Source organism: Castor canadensis, chromosome 4 (assembly GCF_047511655.1).
Source record: "Castor canadensis chromosome 4, mCasCan1.hap1v2, whole genome shotgun sequence".
Lineage (NCBI taxonomy): Eukaryota > Metazoa > Chordata > Mammalia > Rodentia > Castoridae > Castor > Castor canadensis.
Genome location: NC_133389.1, coordinates 107,705,234 through 107,721,923, shown reverse-complemented (window position 1 = coordinate 107,721,923; position 16,690 = coordinate 107,705,234). Strand labels below are relative to the sequence as shown.

At 38.7% G+C, this 16,690-nt stretch overlaps 1 protein-coding gene and 1 non-coding gene across 9 annotated transcripts in view; one reads left to right on the top strand and one right to left on the bottom strand.

Annotated features, from left to right (window-relative positions):
* Positions 1-16,690, bottom strand: part of Fmnl2 (formin like 2) — a 299,204-nt gene that overhangs the window by 32,413 nt on the left and 250,101 nt on the right. For all 8 annotated transcript variants that reach the window (XM_074070795.1, XM_074070794.1, XM_074070797.1 and 5 more), the window contains exons 10-11: positions 4,209-4,283; positions 304-414 (exon numbers count right to left, since the gene is read on the bottom strand). In XM_074070795.1, the coding sequence (XP_073926896.1) occupies positions 304-414; positions 4,209-4,283 (186 nt within the window). The remainder of the gene's footprint in view (positions 1-303; positions 415-4,208; positions 4,284-16,690) is intronic.
* On the top strand, positions 12,051-12,156 carry LOC141422812 (U6 spliceosomal RNA). Its single transcript, XR_012447535.1, has one exon. It is a non-coding gene; the product is annotated as a U6 spliceosomal RNA (small nuclear RNA).

The window sequence follows — 16,690 nt, the reverse complement described above, 5'->3', positions numbered from 1 at the left end:
GGATGTAATAAGACTTGACCCACACAGAGCTCCAAAGCAGAGAAAAACTGCAGCAGGCTGCAAGAAGTTATCTGATTCCTGTACTAAAAGGCTTCAGGCAAAAGACCACAGAGGTCCCAGAAGGTCTCCAAGAATCAAGCTTCCCTGGCAGATTGCATTGTGTAGACTGGTTCCCTTTAACAAGAATGACAGTAATTGACTGCACAGAGCTTTCAGCATTATTCAGCCACTATGGAAATGTTCCTTTGAGGGTGGGCAACAAATCAATTCTTTATCGACACCAAATGTGACAGCCATACTCACGTCCAAGTATTCATCCAGGCCTAACTTGGTAAATTCATATTGGAGGTGAACTCTGAAGTTCATATCTTCTACTGAATGGACTACAATATTGATAAACTGCATAGAGGCCACCTGAAATGAAATTTCCAAAAGGTTAGATGGGCTCCAAACTTTTTTCTCAGTTTGATTACAAGCACATGCTTTTAATTTCACAAATCTCAGCTCAACTGCTGACGTCCTTTTCTCCCATTTCTCTGAGTCTTTTAAAATATTTTATAATTTTTTAAATTCAAAAAGTCATAAGGTACCACAATAAGACATCACTTTATACCCAGTAGATGGCTTTAACAAAAAAGAAATGCAGTAACAAGTGTTGGCAAGGAGGTAGAGAAAATGAAACTTTCCCCCAATGCTGGTGGGAATGTAAAATGATGCAGCCACTTTGAAAAGGGTGACAGTTCTTCAAAATGTTAAAGACAGTTATATGACTCAGCAATTCCACTCCTAAGCATACAGCTAAGAGAAATAAAAACACACATTCACATAAAAATTGGTATACAAATGCTCATAAAAATGAAAAAGTGCTAAGAACCCACTGCCCATCAACAAAATGTTTAGACAATGAAATATCACGTGACTATAAAGGAGAATGAAGCACTGACACATGTTATAGCATAGATGAACTTGAAAACATCACAGTAAGTAAAAAAAAAAAAAAGCCAGTCCAAAGAGACCACATGTACTATTCCATTCATGTAAAATATGGAGAATAGGCTAAACTGTAGAACTAGAAAATAGATTAGTAGTTGCCTAAGGTGAGAGGGGGTGAATGTGGAGTGACTGCTAATGGGCACAGAGATTCTTTTGCAGGGGGCAGAATGTGCTAATGTAGACTGTGCTGATACTTGCATAACCCTGTACACTTTCAATGGGTAAAGGGATGGTATGTTAGTTGAATTTCAGTAAGTGCCTTAAAAATCATAAAGGTAAAGAATAAACTACATATCTATATTACATATCTTTATTATAAATAAATCTATATAAATATCATGCCAAATATGAATATTATTACAAAGAAGACTTTATTTTTTTAGGAAAATTAAAATCACCTATGACCTTACCACAAGGTAATCACTTCTAAAAATTCACTGTGAGGTCCACACTACCAACAAGAGCTTTGACCCATCACCCAGTTTCCAGTCCATAAAAGCTTTGGATTTAGTGCTTTCTTTCCACAACTGTATCAGTGGCCCTAAGACCTGTCCCAGAGAAAACCACTCCCCACATTGGTAGATAACAGAACAGAGTTCGAAAGATCTACTTTTCTCTTAATAGTGGGTGATATAATTTACAGTGCAAAGTATCTTGCACATGCTCTCCTTCTATGGCTATGATCCAACAGGGGCTCTGGCAAGAAGGCAAAATGACTGATGGGGCACAGATTCATAATTGCTCTAAGAACTATCTTCTCCTCTCTCCTCCAAACCTAACCTCTCCTCTTCCCCTACCCCCAAACTTGAGATCAAACACATTCCCTCATGTATAGAAAGCAAGAACTCTACCACTGAGCTACATCCCTAGCTCAGAAAATAAATTTCTTTTATTTTTTCAAAAATAGTTTTTATTGAGTTAATTACTTTTTGAATATTAACTACATATTGGATATATTTGAGAGGTATATAAACTCCATCCATTACAAGTGAACTCTTGCAATGTACTAAAAAATTATTTCAGGTTCTAGAGTTAAATGAGCTTAAAAAAAAAGTTTCATCAGTTTCTTATTTTCTTTTGTCCACAGTACAGTCTTACACTATATTGGAATAATTTATATGTTCTGAAGAATATGTTGCTTGGGAGGCTGGGCAACCTAATTGCATTCTCAAGGCAGTATATCAAGCCTCATTTTCTGGAGGGAAAATATGGTTGGATTCTGGCATCTTTCCATTTGTCTTCTGAAAACAGGTCTAAATGATTTGTTGAATTTTAGTATATGCCTAAGAGGCAACTATTTATAGGTGACAGGTAAATCCGGCACAGTTCTTGTATACATATAGCCTGTCAGTAAGGTATCTTACTGTACCTGTACCCAGAATAAGTGAACTGACAGGAAATGGGCTCTGATCTATATGTGACTGACACAGGTGTTCTAATGTACTTACTATAATTTCAGCAGACACTTAAATGGCAGTGCAGTCATAAGGGATCATAAATGAGTGTGTAATATAACAGGGAATGGTGTGGACTATGAACAACTAGAGAGGATAGCTCTTTTTGGTGGTATGGGAGACTGAACCCAGGGCTTCACACTTGAGTTCTGCCCCCAGTCCTTTTATTTCTTTTGTTTTTATTTTGCTTTTGAGATAGAGTCTCACTAATTTTGCCCAGAGGCTTGCCTCAAATTCAAGATTCTCCTACCTTCACCTCCTGAATATCTTAGGAAACAGGCATGCACCACCATGCCTGACTGAAGAGGATATGTTTATAGTAAAGAACAGGGGTTATTTAGCTCTCACAGCTAATATTCTGTAGGAACAGAGCCAAATATTATCAGACATTCTTAATTCTCAAAACAAAGGGCATCTATTTTTATGTAACATATCCAATTTTTTAATAGAAAATCATCCCTGTCCAATGAAATTCACAAGTCTTTTATTGTGGCTTCAGCCTGGGTGGGGCCTCCAGTTTGCAACCTCAGCGCTAACAGAACAAATAAGTTCCTCCTAACAAGACACAGGAAACAAACTGTACATTTGAGCCAAGGCACAGATCTCTTAACATTTTATTACCAGTGCCAGCATTTGCCTGGGCTTCTCAAAAAATCCTAACAAGAATTAAAAAGTCAGTGGAAAAGTAACCCATATTTTCCATACATTTTTCATCTTTTCAAAAATAAATAACATGGCTAACAGAACAGAATTGCTTCTCTGTAAAGAGATTTCATCTTTCTTACTGGTTCTGGAAGGGGCTGAAGGCTAGGATCCATAGAACTTTGTGGACCCCCAAAAAACAATGATTTAGAAAGTTTCAAGGCTTCAGTACTAAAACAATTCAAATTAAAACTTTATTTGGTAACCTAAGCACAGTTTTGGCATCCAAGAACTGAATGAGAAACCTGTTCCAAGGTTCAAAGTGATCTAGGAAAGTCAACCCAGGTAAGGATCCAGAAGTTACCTAGGGCAAATATAGGCCAAGGCCAAAAGACCTAGGTGCAGTCAAAAGCAGTATGTCTCAGGAAACTCTCCATGGTAGATTCTATCTTCGGTCCAGGATTAAGATTTTGATATGGGAATTCAGAAGTGCTAAAACTCACTGTGCTCTTCTTTCCTGAGTACGACATGCTCTTGCATGTGATCTCCTGCTAAGGAGATCTGCAGAGTGACTGTGCTCTCACAGAATTACCAAAGCAGGAAGCAGGTCAAAGGGGAAAAGAAAATCACCACTGCACATTTATTTGGGTGTTATCAATTAATTCAACTTCTACAAAGCAAAGCATTTTAGTCCCTGGATGTACAGCCTAGAGAAGAGCCCTGACTGTGGCCTATCAGAGTCAAAAAGATGAAGATTCCTTCGATTTAAGGATTTTTACGTAGCACTATCGAAGCTAAAGTTGGCAACTGCAGGCACTTACACCGGGCCTCAACTTCTTTTTCCCTACTACATGGCTTCCCTTTGTGTGTGCTATAAACAAACACACTTTTGTCCTTTAGTTACGTGTGCATGAAATGCATAGGAGTGGAATAAATGAAATAGAGGGAAAACAAAGATGAAGAGAGACATTACAGCATAGATCTATAGTATATTAAACTCAATTTCCAGTCTCGTGCATGTTTGTGTGTGGATTTAGGGAAAAAGTACTGAAATGGTTTGCTTTATTGAATGTAGACTGAAACGGTTTGCTTTATTGAATGTAGACTAAAATAACTCACCATAAAATCTATGTTATTGTCTTCATTCCTGAAATGTTCCATCAACTTCTCAAAGCGCTGTTTTTCTCCACAAACCTGAAACATACGTTTTCATTGCACATGTGACAGTGCAAACATAAGCATTCCAAAATTAGATACAGAAATTTCAGCATTAATAATTATTTCCAGAATATCTTTATTTCCCCCTCTCTCATATACTGCTTACTTCTCTTCAAAGCTAGTTAACTCACACATAGCCATGTGAACCATAAATTTACCAAAAGCTCATCCCTAGTTTCTTTTGCATGTTCCCCTGATATTTTGAAGCTCATAACAAATGTGTTTTTCTTTCATTGGTTGTCTTTGCAGATCCACCATTTTTTTAAAATCATGTATTCAAAATCCAAGAACGTAGTTCCTGGTTAAAAAAAAAGTCTGTAGTATTTTTTTTCTTAACTAAGTACTTTAAAACACACACTCTAAAAAGATTTGAATGAGTATTTGACCACCTCGAAAGGCAGATTCAAAATGTTCAAATACCTGAGTCAGATGATTTTAGTGCATTATAACACAGAAGAAAAGTAAACACTTTGGGAAGCTGTATTAGCCCATTTAAAGTGAGTATAAAAATTTGTAGTAGTTTGTGAAGTAGCATCTCAGAGGCCTGAAACATACACTGAGCTCAAATTAATATTTCATTGAATAGGTGAAATAAATAAAGTGTTGGAAATTCTAGTACCCCAACGTGTTCTCATATACATAGAATTTAAATACATGGAGTAAAATCAAAGAAAGATTTGTTCCAAATAAGTCTCTGGAGACTTAATCCCAAAATTAAAGGATGAACTTCACTTTGTCATTGTCCTTGGCTACTTTTTTTTGGAGCAAAGTTTTGGGAATAGAGCCAATGATTTCTTCATTCTGCCTTCAGAAAATATTTACCTTTCAATCACCTATGAACTATATGCTGAATTAGTAGAACACAATTATCTGGGTTAACACTTTATAAATTTTCTGATTTTACTTGTGACTTTAGGGATCCCCAAGCCAACCCTCATGAATTCTCCTACAGTGGGAATGTAGCCATTTAATTCAGTCATGTAAATTTCATGTGAACATTGGTAAAGAGAAAGTCTCACAAAGGCAGGAACTCTGTTTTATTCACTGCCATATCTTCAATGTCTAGACCAATGCTTAGCACACTGTAAATTTTCAATATCTGTTGAACTGAATAAAGGATAATTGGATAATTATATTACAATATACTTCAGGAAAAGGGTGAATAACTTTCTACTATTCTCCATCATGTCTCAGAGTGAAAGAAGAACCATCAGGACCACTACAGACAAGCACCAGAAATGAATCTTTAGTGGAGACTCCAAGACCTAAACCATAAGCCAGGGATGTTTAGATAAAAAGCATTCAACCTCTGAAGGCCGTCTAGTCTTAAAGCAACTAATATTTCTAACAAACTCAGACTACAGTTTACAGGAGTCTGATGACCACTCTTCATTTGTATTTATCTTTTCTTTACAAAGTATAGTTTCAGAAGGCCAAGGGACAGTGCATGGCCCAGTCTGGAGGTAGGGGAAGAGGTTTTAGAGTGAGACTTCAAAGTAAATTGCACCTTTGAAAAACATGCTTGTCCAATGCCACCCTAGAGAGTCTGATTCAATAGTCTTGAGTGGGGCTGGGGTGACATGGCCAATCCTAAGTTTAAAAGCACTATGTTTCATTTTGAGGCTCCATAATAGCTGATGACCAGAGATCTAAGGGGATACCATGTTCTGTCCTGCACCTAGCCAGCCCCTTTAGAGAATATATAGCAAATTCTTAAAAACAAAACGCTTGTTGAATGTGGTAAGGCCCTGTTCCCTAGACTCAACATCAGCCATGCACAAAGGGAGAAGTAAAGCTCACTTGCAAAGGGGACACAGTTTGTGAAAATTGCCAATGCTTGGCACAAGAAGGGGCAGAATTACAACCTGACTTTTCTTTAGCAGATGCCCCAACATAAGAACGTGATTCTCAGAAGAATGATTTCCTTTAGTCTTGTGTTGTGAGATTAGAAAGAAAAGGCAGAGAGGCTATCTTAGATTTGGGGACAGCTACCAGCTCGCCTAAGAAACAAACTATAACTTATGTTCTGGTAAGTCAATAGGCAGTCACTGAATTAGAATAGGCAATAGCCACAAGTGAACAGTGATGACAAACACAATTTCTAGGAAGACAAAACCCTTCAAAAAAAGAATGTTAGGGATATTTCCAAAGTACCTTAGAAAATCTGATTCTCCCAATTTATGAATAAAACTGACCCTCAGGCAGGTCAATTGACTTTTCAATACAGAGTGGCAGAACAAAGGCCAGAATCAGGTACTCAATGGTCAGCCTGACAATTCCTCTCCCACAGAGCCTAGAATGCTCAGATAAACATATGCCATTTAAGACGATACTTAAATCACTCCAGAATTACCTGAGATGAAAAACATAATTAAAAATAACAATCGCTACCTCATAAATCTAACACTCGACATGTGTGCACCAGAATCTCCCACAGACCTTCTAAACATGGCAGATTCCTGAGATCTAAATTGAGACAGAATGAAGGAGAATCTCCATGGATAGGACTAGGAATCTGTGCTTTTGAAAAGAACTCATGGTTTCTGGGTCAATATTTAGGACACAGTGACTCATATAATATTAGACTGATTAAGCCCTCAACCTTTATGTCTACCAACTATAAACTGGATATAATTCATTCAACTTCCAACTGAGCTATACAAGTTACTATGCCAGGGTATCACAGGAATGCCACTGGCCCAGCAGAGGTACAATGAATAACAAGACCATTTGTTATTGTCACAGAAAATTATGAACTATATTCAGGGTACTTAGAGAAAATGGATTTTACATAACTGGGGAAAGCACACATGGCCAGCAACAAAACAAATTGTACATAGTTGGTTACTAAAAAGAGATGACACCAAATCCAGAATAAGCAATAAAGAATTAATTTCATGGGGGGTTAAGATCCCCCAAAACATTGTAGTAACCTCATAGACAGGACTGAAATAGACATTAAGAAGAGCTTTGAAAAATGTGTTTCTTTGGAAATCCCTCCTTCTGTCAACAGGCAAGTCCATGCCAAGAAAACGTATGTTATGCAATACAGAAAAACCTTTAATCTTCAAAAGTAGTAGACTTAGATATCATTCTATTTATAGTGGTATAAACTTGATGAAAAGAACTCAAATATACAAAATGACATGTTGCCAACAGATGCCCAATTTGGGAATCAATGGAAGAAAGTTATAGGAAACTGCTCTCAGCATTCCCTGCAAGATCTCCCAATGACCCTGCACTGTCAGCTCCTAGCTACCCTAAGTAAAGGCTGAGGTGTTGCCATTCACTAATGAACTTGGGATGGCTTTTCAGACATATTCCTAGGAACTGCCTGGGTTACAGACTCCCTTCATTTCTGCCAAAGGAACAGAAGCATGCACACCAATTCACATTTGTTCCTTTATGACTTTAGCAGTCATTATACAAGTGTAGACTGCAATCCCACAGGAAATGGGAAGATATGTGTGGGGAAGGTTGGTAAAAGTTGTGGTCCACATCAAAGAAACCCATCTTATTTAGTTCATACTGTTCACATCTGGACCACCCTTACACATTTGGTTAAATCAGGACCAAAATGGTTGAATGTACATGCCTCTCTTCTCCTTGTATTGGCCTCATTTTTAGAAAATTAGTGAGGATGAAAGAGTAAGACACTGGTTTCCACATACTGGCTTTCACAAGAATGTGTTCAGGGATTTCATCAAACATATAGAAGAGTCACGAGCATATCTTCTTGTACACATTACTGCATGTTATATACTGCTAATATAACTTCCATCTGCTAACAAAGGCCACGCAATATATGAAACCTATGATGTGAAAACATTAAAATTAAAAGCGCTACACTAGCACAGCAGAAATCTGTTATTCTTGACTATTAAATTTACTAGTATTTCTCATTCCACCACCAGCTTTGAGATCAACTTCCTATATCCATCACAAGTTGCTATGAGGTAGAGGGTTGGGGAACAAGTTTGGAGCTACAGAAAGATCAAGTAGAAAAGAACAGATGAAAGGGAACCCTTCTGTATCACATGACTCTAATAGGAATTAGAATTCCACTCTAGCAGCCAGAGCTACCAGAAATTAAGTAAATACGCAGATAAACTTATATGTACAGGATAAACAGATACTCTACTGTAAATTAAGAGATATCTTCATTAAAAATTACTTATAAACCAGTCTAATGTGAATAAATTTACTGGCCTTCATTAATAATGTGTAAAGTGAAAGCAGTCAAATTGCAATCCTGATCCATGGGGTTCAATCTGCTAACACAGCCACTGACCTGTCATCCCTGTGGGTCCCACCTAACAACGGCCCCTCTTTATACCTTTAAGCTCTAACAGTGATGGGGTGAGGAGCTAAGAGCACAGAAATGGGATGATGTGACATATTAAAACAGAATCATAAAACCTAGGTAGTAAGTCACATTTCTGTCACAATCCTGCCCTTGGCTTGGACAACAGTGAACATTCCTGGGCTTCATTTTCACATTATCTTGAAAGCCTTAGATGATATTGCTTATTTTCAAGCCATGCATGAAGACACCATAAAGGTAACTGAGGAATTAATGGTGAAGAAGCCAGAAGTATTACAGAGCTGCAGGGGACCCCAAAATTCTTGTCAAGGAAAGAGGAAGCACCCATGAGTAAGGCTGTTGCAGCTTCACCTCTCACTTTCCCAGATCTGCCTTGTTATACTGAGTTCCCTAAGTTAAGATTTCTTGGGGCAGGGGAGGAAGGTTTCTATTTCTAATAAATGTTTGAAAAAAAAAAAATCTCACTATCTTGAAGCTCTAAAATTCTAATCTAGCATGCTAATATAGCATGATATTCCCAAACTGACCAGCATGGAAACGCCACATGAAACAAATTCAGAAAGATTCACTTAGCCTTGCAGGCCTCGAGCACCAGTATAAAGGCGAAAACATTGGCATTCCAGCTGGTTTGCTCCTGCTTGTGTAGCAGATAAATCCTGCCCTGCCCAGTTAAAGCAGGCCACTCCCATGACAAGCAATACACATTTTCACTTAAAGGAGAATTGACCCAAAAGCACAACTCCTGCCAAAAAACTCAACCATATTCTTCAGCATCTGTGAAAGGTACTTCTCAACAGTGTCCCAAACCATTTGCATACATCTGGGCCCTGGATGCAAAGCTGTGGTTGAAAATGTCTCTGAAGGTGGGCAGAGGTCAGCGGGTGATTTCCCTACAGGCCTATAGTGGAGAGAAGATGGTTTTACAAAAGCTTTGTAATAGAGAGTATTATCTTGCCAGCCATATGTTGAAATGAACAGACTCCAAGGCTTCAGCCCTTCCAGGGCTGTCCCTTTCAAGGTCAGTGGCTGTCTCAGGCTTCCCCACCAACAGCTCCCGGGGCACCTCAGGACTGCAGCCAGATTGAGAGCTGACTCTTATGGGATGGCTATAAATGCTTCTCGGTTAGTTATAGAAAAATTAAAGGCCCCTTGCTTAAGTGTTTCCTTCTTGCCCTGCTGCCTGGTGCCTGGCTCAATACTTTCTTTTTCTTTCCACACAATAGGCCTCTGTGATCTGCAAGGCTCCCTGCAGGAAGGCACCATTTTAGAGGCAGGCTCTGTTAGGACTGATTAGACAACCCTTCTCAGAGCCTGCCTGAGAACAAAAGATCCGTTTTCTTTTCAGGGTCTCATGAAGTAAACAGTTACTTTATAGTTATTCCTAGGTGAAAAGCATCTTTTTCCCTTCTTCTGTAAACACCAGCAGTCCAACAGTGATGCTATACAACACCACTTTTCTAGCATGTTCTATGGTTGCCAGGTTATTTCATATATATATGGACACCAAACAGTTACTGTGACAAAAGCAGATCACTGGACCTGTTACTGACTCTTAAGTCTCCTTGGAATTTAAAGACAGAAATGTTCATCTAACAGAAGCACTATGAAACTGAAGAACTTTTACTCTAAGCATCTGATATATTCTGCAATCTAGACAAACCTCTAATCCTCTTTCTTCCTAAATTAGGAAAACATTTAGATCCATCTTGGCCTGGGAGACATCTGATTATGAGCCTAAGGTTTCATGTGCATAATGCTAAACACCCCTGTGAAAACTTCAGTCACTTTTCCAAATGTTTCCAAATATCCAGATGTTTGGCAGTAGGCTTCTGAAGTATCCAAATGCCTGTCTTACTTTCTGCCTATGTATTTTACTATACCTCATTAATACAGAATTTTGATGTGGCATTAAAAGGTTAGTGAAATCCCCAAGGACCACTCATTGACACACCACAACTTAATAAGAAAGGTTATTTTCACTACTCCACAATCAGATGAACTTCACTAAATGCTACATTGTCAAAGTCCCATAAAACTGTATTTCATGGTTTCTTTTGGAAATATTCCTAATGTTCAACTTAAATCTCTCTGGCTTCTATACAAGAGTCACATGGTTAGTTTTAAGTGTCAGCTTGACTGGGCTAAAAGATGCCCAGACAGCTGGCAAAACATTATTTCTGGGTGTGTCTATGAGGGTATTTCCAGGGAAGAGATTTGCATTTGAATGTTTAGCCTGAGTAAGAAGACCATTCCCAGCTGTTTGGGTGGGCACCTCCAATTCAGTGAGAGCCCAAAGAGAATGCAGAATGTCTTTTGAGCTAGGACATCCATCTTCCCCTGTCCTTGGACATCAGAACTCTCAGTTCTCATTCTTTCAGACTCCACTACACACACCTGGCTCCTCCGGTTCTCAGATCCTCAGACTCAGACTGAATTATACCCATGCTTTTCCTATGCTTCCCAGTTACAGGCAGCAAATTGTGGAACTTGTTGCCCTCTTACATTTATTGCTGTGTCTATCAATGTCCTGTTGATTCTGTTTCTCTGAATAACCCTAATACTCTTCCATTAATACTAAGGGATCAAAATACCTTTTGGTTCTTCAAGAGAAACTAGGGTTTAAATAGCTACCTGAGGACTAAATAAGAAAGGCCAGAAGCTTCACCAGCCAGAAGCTTCAAATGAAGAAGGTGGCCTAACACTGACCTTTATTTTCTTCATTTATGCTCAGTTTCATCCTCTGAGCATACCCAATTAGGTGAGGCAGAGCAATGGAGAGGACACAGTGACCCATCTTATGTCCTCTCAGTCACAACAGCATGATTGGATCAGCATTTTTGCCAAAGACGTTGGGAACTGCTGTGGAGACTGCAGTCAACCCACACCTGAATCCCAACAAATCAAATTCAATTACAAAAAGGTGTGCTACAACAAGGGGATTGGATTTTGATCACAAGATAAAAGCGAGAGCACACAAGGGAGGTATGAGGATAGGTAAGACACCTAAAAAATTAGCTAGCATTTGTTGCCCTTAACACAGAGAAACTAAAGCAGATACCTTAAAAGCAACTGAGGCCAATAGGAAAAGGGGACCAGGAACTAGAGAAAAGGTGAGATCAAAAAGAATTAACCTAGAAGGTAACACACATGCACAGGAAATCAATGTGAGTCAACTCCCTGTACAGCTATCCTTATCTCAACTAGCAAAAACCCTTGTTCCTTCCTATTATTGCTTATACTCTCTCTTCAACAAAATTAGAGATAAGGGCAAAATAGTTTCTGCCCGGTATTGAGGGGGTGGGGGGGAGAAGGAGGGGGCGGAGTGGGTGGTAAGGGAGGGGGTGGGGGCAGGGGGGAGAAATGACCCAAGCATTGTATGCACATATGAATAATAAAACAATTTTTTAAAAAGTGTGCTAGTGCTTGCTTCAGCAGCACATATACTAAAATTGGAATGATACAGAGAAGATAGGATGGCTCCTGCACAAGGATAATACGCAAATTCATGAATAGTTCCATATTTTAAAAAAAAAGGTGTGCCATGGATTGACAGCCCCTACAGACAAGGACTCACTGTTTCATCCATCAAAGACTTCAGGCATCACCACCTGTGCCTAACTCCCACTTCACATCTCCTTTCTCCTGGGTGCTTCCCCACTCTCTTTCTAACACAGTCTGGATCTTAATCAGGAGCACCTTGCTCTTACCCTACTGCAACAACTTCTAGCCAGCACAAGATCATTGCAGACAATGGATTTGAGGAGCAATTCTTAAAGTGCAGGCCTTGAATATCAAGGATCCTTGAGTTCCTTTTATAGAGTCTTCGAGGTCATGAGTATTTTTATAACAATACTAAAAAGTTACTGGGTGCAGGTGGCTCACACCTGTAATCCTAGCTACTCAGGAGCCAGAGACCAGGAGGATAGCAGTTCAAAGCCAGCCCCAAGCAAACTAGTTCATGAGACCCTATCTCAAAAAAACTCATCACAAAAAAGGACTGAGAGAGTGACTCAAGCAGTAAGAGCACCTGCCTAGGAAGCACAAAGTCCTAAGTTCAAACCCCAGTGCCACCAAAAAAAATAAAAACCCTAATATTTTGCTTGTCTTTTCCAAACAGCTGACATCTGCACTACAAAAATCAATTCAAAAGCAATGGAGGGTGAATAAAACATCTGGTGCCTTGGCACAACCAAGGCATAACACCAAATTATCCTGGTAATCAGTGTACTCATCACAGTCAAGCAGTCTCAGTTTAAAAAAAAAAAAAGTGCTGGTTTCACTCAGGAATACCCCTGATGAAACAGTATAAAGCATTAAATTTATTACATCTCAATCCTTGAATACACATCTTTTTAGTATTTACATGATGAAATGGGAAGTCTGCATGAAGCAGTTAAGTTGCATACCAAAGTACACTTGTCTTAAGAAAAGGAACTTCCATGGTTATTCCAGTTGCAAAATGAACTACTTATTCTCTCATTCTCACTTGAAAGAATCCTGGGAAAACTATAATCACTCAGGCTTATATACTTGGAAGACATTTCACTGAAAGTGAACAAAGTGAGTCTTCAAAACCAAATGGCAATATTTATTGTCTAGGATAAAAATTGAGCTCTTGATGAGAAATGAGAATTTTGGAAAACTTGTATTCATATCCCAAACCTGACAGCTTCCCAAGACCAAAAAGACTTTTCTTATAGATTGGTACTGATATTAATGACATAATTTTTTAAGTAGTGCATTATAAAATGTGTCATATTTAGAAGATCTGGATAATTCAGTAAATTGGTATTTTTCATATGACCATTTAATATTATTGCACAGTAATGAATTAAGGTACGAGATTGGCAATTAGATCCTAATGAAGTGTATACGAAGTTTAATAGCATGGTTTTAGAATCTACAATCATCCTTTAAAAGTCACCACTTGTTCATATTACTAGGGCTGCATTTTTTTCAGGTACTTCAACAACAAAAATGATACAAGTGACTATACTCAAAAGTGGATATAAGAGTTGCAGCTATTTTGGTTAAGTTAGACTAAAGAAGTTTTATAATATATAATAATGCCACTACTATAGACGGAATGTGTTCCCACAAAGATTTGTATGTTAAATCTCTGCCCCTCGATGTGATGTGTATTTAGAGATAAAGATTAAGGAGTAATAATGGTTAAATGAGGTCAATATGGGTTCCCCAGTCCAGTGGGATGATGACCTGATAAAAAAAGGAGAGAGATCTTTCTGTCCATGTATACATATCAAAGAAAGGTGATGTGAAGACACGGCAAGACGGTGAACCTCAAAAAAAGGAAGAAAGCACTCACCAGAACCTAACAGTGCTGGTACACTAGTCTAGGGCTTCTAGACTCTAAAACTGTAAGAAAATAGCTTTTTGTTGTTTAAGTCACTCAGACTATAGTATTTCAGAAAGGCAGCTTAAGATGACTATGATTGCTCCTACTTTTACTATTTTTTTTTTTGAAGGGGAGATAGTTCTATTTAACAGGAAAGGTTACATTAATATGTAATGAGTTTAGCACCTTAGTTCCATGGATTTTATGGGTATAAAAATTTCATTGTAGTTTATAATAAGGTAAATCCAATGAATAATCTACACAAGCAAAAATTCCTTGGGGCCCTCATTACTTTTTTTTTTTTTGAGACATGATCTCACTATGAATCCCAGGCTGGCTTTGAACTCATGATTTTGCTGCCTCAGCCTCCCAAGTGCTAGGATTATGGCATGTGCTACTATGTTAGGGCTAGAACTATAGATCAGTAGTAGAGTACTGCCTGGCATGGCCCTGAGTTCAATTCCCAGAACCGCAAACAAAAAAGGAAAAAAGCTATCTCTGAAAAAAAATTATAAATCTTAATACCCATACTACCTCCCCCCAAAAAAAAAGATCACAGTGGCCAAAAGTTTGACAACTACTATATTTAAGAATAGCCTCTTTAGGCACCTGCACACTCATATTTATTGCAGCACTATTCACAATAGCCAAGTTATGGAAACAGCCAAGATGCCCCCCTACTGACGAATGGATCAAGAAAATATGGTATCTATACACAATGGAATTTTATGCAGCCATGAAGAAGAACGAAATGCTATCATTCGCTGGTAAATGGATGGAGTTGGAGAACATCATTCTGAGTGAGGTTAGCCTGGCCCAAAAGACCAAAAATCGTATGTTCTCCCTCATATACGGACATTAGATCAAGGGCAAACACAACAATGGGATTGGACTTTGATCACAAGATAAAAGTGAGAGCACACAAGGGAGATATGAGGATAGGTAAGACACCTAAAAAACTAGGTAGCATTTGTTGCCCTTAACGCAGAGAAACTAAAGCAGATACTTTAAAGCAACTGAGGCCAATAGGAGAAGGGGACCAGGAACTAGAGAAAAGGTTAGATCAAGAAGAATTAACCTAGATGGTAACACACATGCACAGGAAATCAATGTGAGTCAACTCCCTGTATAGCTATCCTTATCTCAACTAGCAAAAACCCTTGTTCCTTCCTATTATTGCTTATACTCTCTTCAACAAAATTAGATATAAGGGCAAAATAGTTTCTGCTGGGTATCAAGGGGGTGGGGGGGAGAGGGAGAGGGCGAGGTGGGTGGTAAGGTAGGGGGTGGGGGGAGAAATGACCCAAACATTGTATGCACATATGAATAAAAAAATAAAAATAAAAATAAATTTAAAAAAAGAATAGCCTCTTTATTTTTAGAAGGATGAATTCTTAAAATCCAGAACTTAAAGAAGCAAATAAATGGATATCTGATAATAAAATTTCTTACAAAACTGTTTGAGAATCAACTATACCATATAAAGAACTCCTGCATCTGTTATCAATCCCTAGAGAGGAAGGCACATCACAGAGACCAATGGGATTCCTCATAAAGAAAGGAGCCCTCCTCCACTTTATAAGGTAGGACAAAAAGAATTCCCTTCAGTTCCTATGTTTAGCAACACCAAGTACCATCCCTGGCATTTACCAAGTTGGACAGCAGCAGTCCCTCACACTTCTCTGGTTGTCTCTAGGATGTACCCACCTTTGGTACATGCAAACATCATAAATGTTTTCTTTTCCCAAAATCAAGTGAACATTAAATCCCAAAAAAGAATGTGAGAGAAGCACAAAAACAGTTCTCCCCCACATAGAAGAGAAATATATGGACACTCATTGCACAACATTCAGAGAATCAGACTTAATGAACCCACAAGCAAACAGATTTGTCCTGACACACTATAATACCAAATAATCAGGAATAAATATACAAGCAACAAAAAGAAAACTATTTTTTTTTACCAATGCACTAAGCATGCCCCTGACATCTATCATACAGAAAACACTATTTACTAGTTTTATACCTATTGCTGGAAACTACTTCAAAATGGAAAATTCAGTGTTGTTCTTGGTGGTGTACCAGGAAACCTGGACTACCACATGTGTTGCTGGTACATTTATTGGTGGGGAAGGAGCCCTCATATTCCACAGTCAAAACCTAATTGCCAAAACAAAACAGTGCTCATAGCTCATATTACTGTGACTGGCCACTTCTACTCTCCAGTGAGCTGAGAAAGGAAATTCTGTCAGAGAGCTTAGCTTTGTGATGAGGGGGACTGACCGTGACTGTTGGACCGTAATCAGGAAGTGCTGACCCATTTTCTTCTACTGAGTGTGTGTCAATTATGAATGAAAACTAAGTATGACTCGATATCCTTGGCAGAGCAATACACAGAATGAAAGAGGTGAGTGGGAGCCACAGCACCATGTGCTGAAAGGAATGAAAAATGGATGAACTACACTTGAGCAGACTTTGGGGTATGACCAGGAAGCCTGGGAATGAAAAACTTCAAAAACGATCCCAAAGGTCAACCTTTCAAAATGTACACAAGACAGGGATGCCTCAATAATCGGGTCACAGTGGCGGCAGGACCAAGGGGGCAACCAACACCTCCAGCTGACTTTCTGGGTGGGAAGCAACAAAGTCCCACACTCACTGAGAAGACTGATACATCCACCTTCCAAGTGGTCAATAAAAAGG